Raw genomic sequence first — 12,433 nt, 5'->3', positions numbered from 1 at the left:
TGACCAGCCTACTGACATCACTCTGGAAATGGGCCCTTGGGCTCCGTGCCCACGACGGTGGTGCTCAACGAGGGCCAAGCCAAATCCAAAGGTTTGCAAATGGAACTCTGAGCAGGGAAGATCCCGGAGGCGGCTGACCCAAAAGACGCTGAGCCCACACCCAACGGACCAATGGCCGTGGAGATAGGGCGGGCTGTCGGGGCATTGGGCCAATGGGAGTGCGGCAGGGCTAAAGGACGGCCCAGCCTCGGCGACTCGGACTGACAGGTTAGCAGCTTCGCCCGGGCCCATGTTGGAGCTACCCGGAGCCCGGGTGTGTGCCGCCGCGCTCGCGGGCGCTCTCCTCCTGTCGCTTTTCGTGCTGGTGGTCCGCCAGCTCCTGAGGCAAAGGCGACCGGTGGGCTTCCCCCCGGGGCCGCCGCGGCTGCCGTTCATTGGCAACATCTGCTCTCTGGCCATGTCTACCGAGCTTCCCCACGTCTACATGAGAAGGCAGAGCCGCGTGTATGGCGAGGTAGGCGGCGGCGCAGACCTTCCTCCGGCCAGAAGCAGCGGCGGGAGACCCTCGTGGGCCTGCCGCCCGCCCGCCCGCCTGCCCGACCCGTCTAGGGAAAGCCGCGCCTCCAACCGGAAGCCGCCCCACCGCTGCCACACCAGAGCCGCTTAGGGTTGAGTTTCCCGCCCACAGGCGAGCATGCGCGCGTGTGCCATGCGGTCTGAGAAATTTCTAGGCTTGTGGCCCCTGAGCTTATGGGGGAAATAAAAACGTTGTGAGTTTTCTAGGACAGAGTTAGTGGTTAGTATTGCAGGTTGACTTTTAAACCTTTTTTTTTCTTTTAAAGATTTAACACTAAAATATTGATCTTTAATGTTCTGAACCTTAAATTTGCCTCATCTAGATACTTAGAATAGTGATAACCAAAACGGTAAAATGCTACCCAAATATATTGGCTATTATATACGATTTTGGTTATTCTGTGTGACAGATACCTTTATTTAGTGGTATTAGGAGTTGACCATACAGACTGGCCTAATAGAAACTTATCATGTCTAAATATTAAAAATTATCTTTAAACCAGTTATTTGAAATGGTTTCACATTGAATAGGAAATTAAAATTTTTATACATAAATATATGAGCTGAAAGGAATTCTTCAGTTACTATAAATATTCATATAGGACAAGTGATATAGGTAAGTCTATTACAGTAAGCTAAAATTAAAATGTGTGTGTGGAAGACTATCATCAAGGAATAGGTTAATTAGATTGAATTGCTTAGAATTTGGCATAAAATACTTACTTTGTTTCTGGTACACTGAGGAAACTGCATTGTTTACAACGATGACTATATATTTATTACATATCAAATAAGGCTAACCTGTGCTGATAGCTGCTCAACTGCAAGGAGCAAAACTGAAAATGTATCCATTGCAGAGTAAATATTGTATTGTTAGATTTAATACCCACCAAACATTAACTCTTTTTACACTACTGTTGCATTTGATCTTTATTCTAGCTTTAGAACATCCCTGAAGATCTCCCATTATCTTAGAAATAGTTCTCAATTCCGAAAGTGTCAAAATTAGTGTAAGTTGTTAAAATACTAACCACTTTTTATACAGTAGGAGACTTACCTCCTGTACTTCAGAAAGGTTGTAAGAAGCAGTTTATAGGAGTTATTTTTCTATCTCCCTTTTTAATTTTAGATATGTATTCAAATAAAAAATAAATCTGAACTTTCCTAATTTGTGCACTATGAGTTTAATCCTTTATAATTTTTAAAGGGAAAACTGCAGTGACCAAGATTCATATTTATTTTTAAGCAGTCTCATATAGAATGTGCTGCAGCATAAATTGCTATTTCTTTGGAGAGTCACTCTTAATAGTTTTAGCTTCTTCTGTGATTAGATTTTTAAAGTAGATTTTGAGCAGTATGCCATAGCTAGCAAAATTGATATAAGTGGATTTGTCAGACCGTTTCAGGCAATACTCTTATGGGCAATAAAGAAGATTGTTTTGCATTACAGCAAGCAAAACTGGCAGTTTATTAATTTAGTTTTATTGAGAACTTATTCGAGGCACTGAGTGGGGTTCTGTGGAGAATTTAAAAATGGAAAAAGAAGACATTTATATTTTATTTATAATTTAGAAACCAGACAGAAGAAAATGTTTCAGGTTCAAACTAGTATTCAATTAATGTCATGGAAGGTTTTATATGAGCTGTGATTACTCAAAAAAAGGAGAATAAAAATGCATATTTTTTTTTTTTAAAAAAAAGTACATGGAATACTGTCTCTAAACACTTAATATGGTTTAGGTAGTATGTCAATCAGGGGAGCCATTCCAAATGATGAAACAAACCAAGCAAAGGTTGAAAATGTGGCAGTAGCTTATCAGTACTACTACTATGTATATTTGTTTGTTGTTAGTGCTTAGCCAATTATGTTGTAATAACATGCTTAAATATATTTCTGCCAAAATTCATTAATTCAGCATAAATGCATCAATTGTTATCAAAAGCTATGCACTATCATCAGTGCTGATGATATAGTAGTGAACAAAACAGAGATCTGTCTCTGTAGTATACATTCTATGTGGGGGCAGACAGACAAAATAAATACAAGTACATTATATATTAGATCTATATGAAGCACAGCAGAAACTAAACTAGAGTAATGGACATGGACAGCACTGGAAGGTTGAATTTTAAGTTAGTCAGAACAGGCATCGTGGCAAGGGCATCACGAAAGGAGATGAAGAAGCAGGCTATAAGAACATCTTAGGGAAAACCCAACAGGAATAGAGAAAACACCAAGGGCAAGAAGCAGCATTCTGTGGTCTATCATAAGGGTGAAATGGAGGTGGATTGAACCAGAGTATAGATGTTGTAAAAGCCAGCTCTGCATTACTGAAACAAAATATTTGAGATAATAAACTTACAAAAAGGAAAGGTTTATTGTAGAGTCTGTCTTGGATGTTTAAGTCATTAGGTTAACCTCATTACTTTTGTAACTGTGGTGAAGCAGTGTATCATGGCAGGAGTGTGTGGCAAACAAGACTGCTTATAACATGTCAGCCAAGAATTAAAAATGAGTGAAGAGGAGGGGCCAAGATCCCTCATTTAAGGGCAATACCCATAACCTAAAACCTCCCACTAGGTCCCTTAAAACTTCTGCCCTTTCTCTGTAGCATTAAGCTAAAGACTCTAATATATAAGCCTTTAGGATACATTTAAGATCTGAAGTGATATTTGGCCAACTTCTTTTATAACTTCACAGTACAAACAGTATACATGCTGAGCAGTAGAATGTGTAGTTTGGGAGGAAATTGAGTCTACATAGGTCCAAGACCTTTCTCTTGTGCTCAAGCACCTCACAGAAGCAAGTTAAGAAAGGAAGGATTTATTTAGGCTTATGGTGCAGAAGGTACAGTTTATCATTGTCAGTTTACAGTGGTTCCTCACTTTGTACCAACTAGGAAGCAGGACATGACTTGGCTAGAACTGGGGTCAGGATATGACCCTCACTGCCTTGTCCCAACAACCCACTACCTCCTGTTAGCTTCCACTTCCCCAACCCACTACCTCCTGTTAGCTTCCACTTCCCAGAGGTTCTGTTATCTTTCAAAACAGTGTTTGCAGCTGAGGACAAAGTGTTCAACCACAAGTCTGTGGGAAAACACTTCACATTCAAGCAGGACATGCAAATGTTGAAGGATGAAAAAGTGTGATTATTAATTGCTATTTTCTATATAGAGCTAGTTTGGGTAGAGAAGAAATAATAAAAAGATACAGAAACTTTTAGAAGGCAAGAATATTTGATGTATTCCTGTTTATGTTTCTGCTAGCACAATTATCTCATAATAGACATTTAAAAACTGCCCAATAAATCAGAGATTGAGTAAACCTAATCTTGGACCCTTCCATAGATCAAAACAATTTAAGAGTAAGTTTTTGTAGTTTGATTGATGAAACGTTACTAAAAGTTCTTAAGTAGAATATACAACTAGATCAAGTAAAATTTCCCCCAATTGAACTCTCTTAACAACTATCTTAATTTCTTAAGTAAAGGTAGATTATATAATAGCTTTCTTAAGTGATTAGACCTTTTTTATAATCCCCAGTAACCACAGTCTGAAGGTTTTCTTTGAAATACATTCTACCTCTCTTCTGCCTTCATAATCACATAGCTTTCAACACCAAAATGTTGCACCATTCTGGCAAAACGATGAAGTTTTTGTTTTGGGGCTTTGTTTGTTTGTTTTTCTGCACCAGTACCACTTTATGGTGATATTTTATGACCTTAAAAAGCTTGTCTGAAGATCAGAGTGCAGAGCTAAGCCACTAGTTAGCCACATACCTATTAAGAGCTAAGCCACTAGTCAGTCACACACCTAAACCACTAGTTAGTCATAAGGCCAGACAGTTGTGGCTACACTTTTAATTCCAGCATTTGGGAGACAGAGGCAGATGGACCTTTGTGTTCAAGGCCACCCTGAGCTACAGAGAGTGAATCAGTCTAAAAGAGAAACAGAGCTCTCATCTTTGATCCCAGCACTTGGGATGACCCGCCTTTAATCCCAGCACTAGAGAGGAATAAAGTCAGGAACTTAGGTCAGTCTGAGGTTTGGTGGAGAGCATTTCAGTCTGCACTCATTTTGAGGACAGAATTGCCCCCCTTTGATCTTAGCCTTGGTAGAAGTAAGAACTCTTTAGTGGCTTGGTTGCTTTGCTTCTCTGATCTTCAGCTTGAACCCCAATATTTGTCTCTGGATTTTTATTATTCATGCTACACCACTTCCTATAAATTAATGCCATTCTTGTGAAATTTTCACTGAATACATTTTTGGGGGAAGACTTTTCTTTGACTACACTAATACTGCTTTGGGAATGGAAAAGATCACCCATTTGCTTATCTGGCAGCAATTCCCTTTGTGCTAAAAGTCTTACCCATGGCCTAAAACTAATATCAATGTATACAAAATCTATACTCTTTCCCCAACATTCTAAATGTACATACTTCCCTGTTCTCTTGGTAATCTTTATCAGTTTTGCTGACCAACTGAAGAACTTTTGTTATCAGTTAAGACCTCCTATTTTCTTCTGAAGCTGAATATATTGAATCAATATATTGAATCTGCCTTTGGTGTTTGCACCAAGATAAGGCTTATCTCAGTATTTTAGTTGTAAGAAGCCCTTGGGCAATTCCTGAGAGGATAGTGATAATCAGTCTTTGTGACCTATTGATAAACAGGCTTTTCACTGGGCTAGGCCTTTACATTAGGTTAGCTAAAAATATACTTCAGGATGAGTGACATTGTAAATGAACCTGAGGTGGCTCTATGGTGTCTTGGCTAGTTTTTATTAACTTGAGGTAACCAAGAGTCACCTGGGAAAAGGGAACCTCCTTGAAGAATTGTCTTAATCACTTTGTCCCAGGACCTCAAAAGAAATTGTCTTGGATGATGGTTGATATGGGAGAACCAGGTTCATTGTGGTTAGGGCACGATCCCTATTGTGCTTGCTAATTGTGTATCAACTCTACACAAGCTAGAGTCATTTGAGGAGAGAACCTTAATTGAGACATTGCCCCCACTATACTGGCCTGTGGGCAATCCTGTGGTACATTTTCTTGATGTGAGAGGACCCAGCTCACTATAGGCAGTGCAGTTTCTAGGCTGGAGGTCATGGGTGCTACAAGAATGCAGGAAGAACAAGCCATGAGGATGAAGCCAGTAAACAACAGTCCTCCATGGCCTCTGCATCAGTTCCTGCCCTGCTTATATTTTTGCCCTCACATCCTTCAATGATGGATTGTGGTGGGGAAGTATAAAATGAAATAAAGCCTTTCTTCTCCAGGTTGCTTTTAGTCATGATGTTTTATCACATCAGCAGAAACCTGGAAACTGTACTTGAGCTGCATAACAAAGCTAAGAGATAGAACTAGAGTTTAAGCCAATAAGCAGAGTTCCTCCATGGTTTCTATCTCCAGATTCTTGTCCTGACTTCCATCATTAATGGACTATGATCTGGAAGTGTAAATTGAAATAAACCTTTTCCTCCCCTAAGTTGTTTTTTGTCATGGTGTTTATCCCAGCCAAAGAAATTAAATTACAACATATGGCAAACAACTCAACAAGTTATTGGGTGGATTATCCTGCTTTGCTTTTCCCTTGGATGAAAGCTATCTACCTATGTATACATGGTAAATATCTTTTCTCTAAAGTTAGGTTCCCTTTCAATACTGGAATTTTGAAAGGCAAATAATATTCTCTCTCTCTCTCTCTCTCTCTCTCTCTCTCACACACACACACACACACACACACACACACACTTCAAGCTGGTATAACAACAGATGAATGGTGCTAATTATAAAGCTAGTTATAATTTTGTCTTGGAAATAAAATGAGATTCCTAAATAATAAATATTTTGAGATGGAATGAATCCTAATAGAGTATCTAAATCAAATATATTTTGTTTTTGTTTCACCTAGTACCTTAAAGCTATGTAATGGCAAACCTTAAAGTAGAATGCAGGCCTCCTGTATCTAGTACTCTTTCCATTATATCTTATAAGATGATTCCAGGCATGGAGTTGTATAATTAATCATGCTGTCTAGATATTGTCAAGTAACAAATTCTTATGGTTTTTAGAGAAGTGGCAAATAATAGGCTTAGAACATGTGGATTATGTGATTGTTTCACTGTACATTTGGTGTTTGATGTTGTTTTTCTTCTCAAAGATTTTCAGTTTAGATCTTGGAGGCATATCAACTGTGGTTCTAAATGGCTATGATGTAGTAAAAGAATGCCTTGTTCATCAAAGTGAAATTTTTGCAGATAGACCATGCTTTCCTTTGTTCATGAAGATGACAAAAATGGGAGGTATGTTTTTTCCCAACTGTTCAGTGAATCTATTTTAAATCATATTTCGTATTTTAAATAATTTAGTATAGGCAGATTGTTTTGTAATTTGTGAAACCTGGATTTGAGGAGCCATCAGACTACATTCAATAATGTTTTAGACCATTACATGCTAGTTTTATTGCTATTCAATTCTAAGAAACATAAGTAAACTTTTAAAGATTTTTTTTTCTCTGCCCTCTCACATTCACCCTAACCACCCTCCCGGGTAAAAGTGAGGGAGTGAGGGGATGAGGGAAGGAGGAAGAGAGGGAGGGAGGGAGGGAGGGGGGAACTGGGATCGACATGTAAAATAATAAATTAAATAAAAAAAAAAGAATTAGTACTTGATTAGTACTGAAACAGTTTAGGAGTGCACAGACACAAAACACACACACATACACCAGAAGTTTCCTTTTGGTCACAATCTTGCCTACTTGGCAAAAGACATATTATCATGTATAAACTTATAGAAACTAAAGCAGTCTTTTTTTGTTTGTTTACCTGTTGCTTTTTTATTATTAATATTTCTTATTTTCCATATCTATCCCAGTTCGCTCTCCCTCCCATCCTCCCATGCCCCCTGATTCCCCCTCCCATTCCCCACCCACTCCACAGGGAGGGTAAGGCCTTCCAGAAGGGATCATCAAAATCTGTCATTTGGAGTAGGGCCTAGGCCCTCCCTCCTGTCTCTAAGTTAAAGGAGTAAACCTCTATGGGGAATGTGCTCCCAAAGTCCTTTTGTGCACCAGGGATACATCCTGGTTCCACTGTCAGAGGTCCCACAGACTAAAGCAGTCTTTCTTAACTAGTCATCATTAAGCGGTATAAATGGAAAGCTGTAGAATTTATACAAAGGACAAGCTTTCTGTAGGACTTAGTCATGATCAGATTTGGATGACTACATATTCTGCAAGGAAGAAAAGCTGAAAGTTGACACAATACAAGGAGAAAGCAGCAATAGAATGTCCAAAATAGAATGTTGACACCAGATAGAACTGGTATCTGATTCTTTTAAACAGTAATATTCTAAATTCTGTAATGAGACCTCCACACTTCCTTTCAAAAGAATTTGTGTCTTGTTTAAATAGGTTATATGACAGGTAATAATAACATTAGCAAATTTTGAATTCATGTTTTTCTTTTTTTATTACATGAGCATTTCTATGAACAATTCAAGGCTGCTCTTGACTTTGGCATAGTTACCCTGTTGGGCATCATATACCTTCAACAGAAGGAAATTCATATTGTAAAAATCTAGTAATTTTTTTCAAACAGAAACTTCAGATTTGGGGGTATTTGTTTAATTCCAAATTAAATTTTGTTCATAGAACATACAATTATTTGACTTTTACAAGATACACACACACACACACACACACGGAAAGCTGAGTAATAGATTTATGTAGAGCTACTTTATCTGACTTTACATAAGACTGAACAGTTTCTTGTGATAGGAGAATGAGAATTATAGGTCTTTTCTGCCAGTCCTTTCATGAAGAATAGGTTTTTCTAACGTTTTATGCTTTTGAGCAGCATCAACTAGGACCTCATCATGTATTTAGGTAATTGGGGGCTAAAATCACTAACTCTCCATCTTTGAATTTTTCCTTTGTTTTTTATTCCATACCAATTTACAAAGTAATACAAATTACACACTATTTTTAATACTGTTCTTTTAGGCTTACTCAATTCCAGGTATGGCCGAGGATGGATTGATCACAGAAGATTGGCTGTTAACAGTTTTCACTGTTTTGGATGTGGCCAAAAATCTTTTGAATCTAAAATCATAGAAGAAACTTGTTTTTTAATTGATGCTATTAAAACATACAAAGGGAAACCTTTTGACCTCAAGCAACTAATAACAAATGCTGTTTCAAACATAACTAATCTGATCCTTTTTGGAGGACGATTCACTTATGAAGACACTGATTTTCAGCAGATGATTGAATTATTTAGTGAAAATGTGGAACTAGCTGCTAGTGCTCCAGTCTTCCTGTATAATGCATTTCCATGGATTGGCATCTTACCTTTTGGAAAACATCAGAAGCTATTCAGAAATGCAGATGTGGTCTATGATTTCCTCTCAGGACTTATTGAAAAAGCTGCAGTCAACAGAAAGCCCCATTTACCTCAGCATTTTGTTGATGCCTATTTAGATGAGATGGATCAAAGTAAAAATGATCCTTTATCTATGTTCTCCAAAGAGAATCTAATTTTTTCAGTGGGTGAACTCATCATTGCTGGAACTGAAACTACGACCAATGTGCTACGCTGGGCAATTCTTTTCATGGCCCTTTATCCTAATATTCAAGGTGAGGATATTCTTGACCTCAGGGTCTTTCCTAACATATAGGGCTCATGTATGCTTTAGAGTGCTTGGCCATGTATAAAGCAGTTTTAGTAACTCCAACTGTGAGAACCAAGAAGGGAAATATCTCATAAATATAGTTTTCAAATCTAGTATTTTGTTGCAAATTGAAGAAAGGAAAGAAGGAAAGGCAAGGCAAGGCATGCTAATGGTATTCCTCTAATCTCAGAACTCGAGACTGATGCAGGAGACTCTCTAGCTCAAGGCTACCATAGCCTAAAACCAAGCTGGATATGTATCATGGCACTATGGTTAAAAAAAAAAGTAATGGACCTTAATATGTATATTTTATAAAAGACGTCAAAGGTTGAATGTTTGGAAACCACAAAGCTGGAATCTGAACTCTGCTTTTTCAGGTCTAATGTTCATTATTTTTCTTGCTGACAGTTATATACTACTCTGATCCTAGGCTGATTACACATTTATTCATAATTCTTTTATTGAACTTACTCTGAGTTTGGTTATTATTAATGCAAGTTATAGGGGTATATAATTAATTCATATAACTACCAGATGATGGAAAATTCAAATCTAAAGATACTCATACTTTGTTGACTTATTATGGGCTATCATTTATTGTACCCCAAAGAAATAAGTTTACATATACTTTTAAGAATTCCATAATAACTTTAACATATTTCTCTGACAGGACAAGTTCATAAAGAAATTGATTTAATTATAGGCTACAATAGGAGGCCTTCTTGGGAAGACAAGTGCAAAATGCCTTATACTGAAGCAGTTTTACATGAAGTTTTAAGATTCTGTAATATAGTTCCACTGGGGATTTTCCATGCAACCTCTGAAGATGCAGTTGTACGTGGTTATTCCATTCCTAAAGGCACAACAGTCATTACAAATCTTTATTCTGTTCACTTTGATGAGAAGTACTGGAAAGACCCAGACATGTTCTGTCCTGAGCGATTTCTGGACAGTAGTGGACATTTTACTCGAAAGGAAGCTTTCATTCCTTTTTCTCTAGGTAAGAAAACATTCACATGTATATAATTTTAAAGTATAACGATGACTCATTATTCATACCATCTCATTCTGAAGCAACCTGTTCCAGAGTAGCTAGTTCTGAATACTTAAAAAAAATTTAGTAATTTTTTATTTTTATTGAATAGAGTTTTCCCCTTACTTAACATATTCTGATTACAGTTGTCTCTCCTTCTACTCTTCCCTGTTCCTTCCCACCTCCCCTCCCATATGGATCCACTCCTTTTCTTGTCTCTCATTAGAAAACAAAAGGCTTCTATGGGATAATAATGAGATATAACAGAGTAAATTATAATAAAAAACAAAAATTACCACAACAACAACAATGGGAACTGAAAGAGAAGGCACAAGAGTCAGAGGCCCACTCATTCAGACACTCAGGTATCCAGAACACTAAACTGGAAGCCATTGTGCAGACCCTGAGCATGTTCAACCTCTGAGTCCATCCAAGCTTTAATCATATTGGTTTAGAGGGCCTTGTTTTCTTGGTGTCCTCCATCCCTGCTCTTACATACAACATTACTTCTTACAGGAGGGGATGGTTTCATTAAAGTGATGAGTACCTGTTTCAATTCAAAATATGCCTTGGTTATTAAATAAAGCTAGAGTTGTTGAGAAGCTGTGGCTGGCTACTTCAGAAACTTATGAATGTGGAGGCTATCTGTAATCAAACTTCTAGAGCAAAAATTCAGTAACAAGTATGAGAAACTGAAACCCATATAAAGGAGAGGAAAGATATGACAACTCCAGGTAAACCTAGAATCTTGCCTCTAGTTTATCATGTCATCTCCAACTAATAAATACTGCTTCTGCTATAAAATACAACATGAATCACAGAGCTTGGAAGACGGGCTACATCTTCATCATTAAGGAAAGCACTCAATAGATCAGTTGAAATGGGCTTCCCTTGGATCTATATGAACAAAATGTCACATCACAAAGGCCTTCTATAGCATGTCATAAACTCTATTGCATTGTGTAAGAGAAGTCAGAGATGGGAACAAAATCTTAAAAAGTTCATGATCTGATGTGAGGAAATAAAGGAATGTGTTTCCATGATGAAGTGCTAGTTTCTAATCTTTGAGATTAGATCATAATATGATCTATTTTAACCTAAAATCCTGATTTCCTGAATGACAGCCAAATATTAGATATTTTAGTAAATGGTCTTTAAACTTGTTTCCTTTCTGTTCAGGGAGAAGACACTGTCTTGGAGAACAACTGGCTCGGATGGAAATGTTCTTGTTTTTTACAGCATTGCTTCAGCAATTTCATTTGCATTTTCCACATGAGCTAGTTCCAAACCTGAAACCCAGGTTGGGCATGACATTGCAACCCCAGTCCTACCTCATCTGTGCAGAAAGACGCTAAAAGTACACACTGTATTAGAGGATTACCTTGTTTAATCAATAATAATATTTGGGCCAAAGCCACAGTTTTATAAAGCCAAGTGAACATGGATACATGTTTAAAATAGTACTAGAGTAATAACAAGCATTAGCTATGTTATTTTTCTAACTTCCACAAACTCTTGTTGTAAAATTGTATTGAATGACACAAAGCTGCAGGTGTTATGTAGATACTAAAAAGGGCCATGGATGCACCAAACAGAGCTGTTGTTTAATATAAGGTTTCTCTGATCTGGCTCCATCCTCGGTAACTTTATGTTTTGCTCCAGAACTGACTCTTTTATGATCAAGTGTTGTGATTAGCAATTTGTGATATTACTCTGGGACCAAAGAAGAAATAAAACCCACATAAATGATTTTTTTACTACATAAGTATTTTAGATATGATGATAGGCAGTGGAATACCTTTATATTTAATACAGACCCTTCCAGTGCTTTCAGGTATTCCTCTCTACTATGTGTTCATAAGAACTGTGTCATTCTTCCTGTAAACAAGAGTTTCTGTGTCACCAAGCATTCATCCACAAAGCAGCAGTTCAATATATAAGAAATATACTATGCAGTTGGCTATTTATTCTTTCTTTGTAGACACAATCATTACACCTCTCCTGGTTCCACTTATTTCTAAAACCAGTCACAGAGCTCAAAAATTCAAACATCTTATCTTACCGAGGTCTTGGAGTTAGGCAGGCTTTCTCAAAAATATTGTCAGCATTGAGATCTGAACTTGGGTCCTCTCCAAGAGCAGTACAAGCTT

At 37.7% G+C, this 12,433-nt stretch overlaps 1 protein-coding gene across 2 annotated transcripts; it reads left to right on the top strand.

The window, feature by feature from the left end:
• The first annotated feature begins 289 nt into the window (after positions 1-289).
• On the top strand, positions 290-11,723 carry LOC127228219 (vitamin D 25-hydroxylase). Of its 2 annotated transcripts, none has more exons than XM_051192725.1 (5): positions 290-514; positions 6,741-6,882; positions 8,583-9,215; positions 9,921-10,250; positions 11,463-11,723. In XM_051192725.1, the coding sequence occupies exons 1-5, from the start codon at positions 290-292 to the stop codon at positions 11,636-11,638; spliced, it is 1,506 nt and encodes a 501-aa protein (XP_051048682.1). In that variant the 3' UTR covers positions 11,639-11,723. The 2 variants fall into 2 exon arrangements, with proteins under 2 accessions (XP_051048682.1, XP_051048683.1); XM_051192726.1 differs by lacking the exon at positions 290-514 and adding an exon at positions 6,139-6,202.
• Positions 11,724-12,433: the final 710 nt, after the last annotated feature.

This window comes from Phodopus roborovskii, unplaced genomic scaffold (assembly GCF_943737965.1).
Source record: "Phodopus roborovskii unplaced genomic scaffold, PHOROB, whole genome shotgun sequence".
Taxonomy (NCBI): Eukaryota; Metazoa; Chordata; class Mammalia; order Rodentia; family Cricetidae; genus Phodopus; species Phodopus roborovskii.
The sequence above is the reverse complement of the archived record's forward strand: the minus strand, read 5'-3'. Positions and strand labels throughout refer to the sequence as shown.

Excerpts from the sequence above, each read along its gene's own strand:
- LOC127228219 (XM_051192725.1), top strand. The coding sequence starts at position 290 with ATGTTGGAGCTACCCGGAGCCCGGGTGTGTGCCGCCGCGCTCGCGGGC. Across the intron at positions 9,216-9,920 it reads CCTTTATCCTAATATTCAAG|GACAAGTTCATAAAGAAATT; the intron begins GTGAGGATATTC and ends TTTCTCTGACAG. Across the intron at positions 10,251-11,462 it reads TTTCATTCCTTTTTCTCTAG|GGAGAAGACACTGTCTTGGA; the intron begins GTAAGAAAACAT and ends CTTTCTGTTCAG.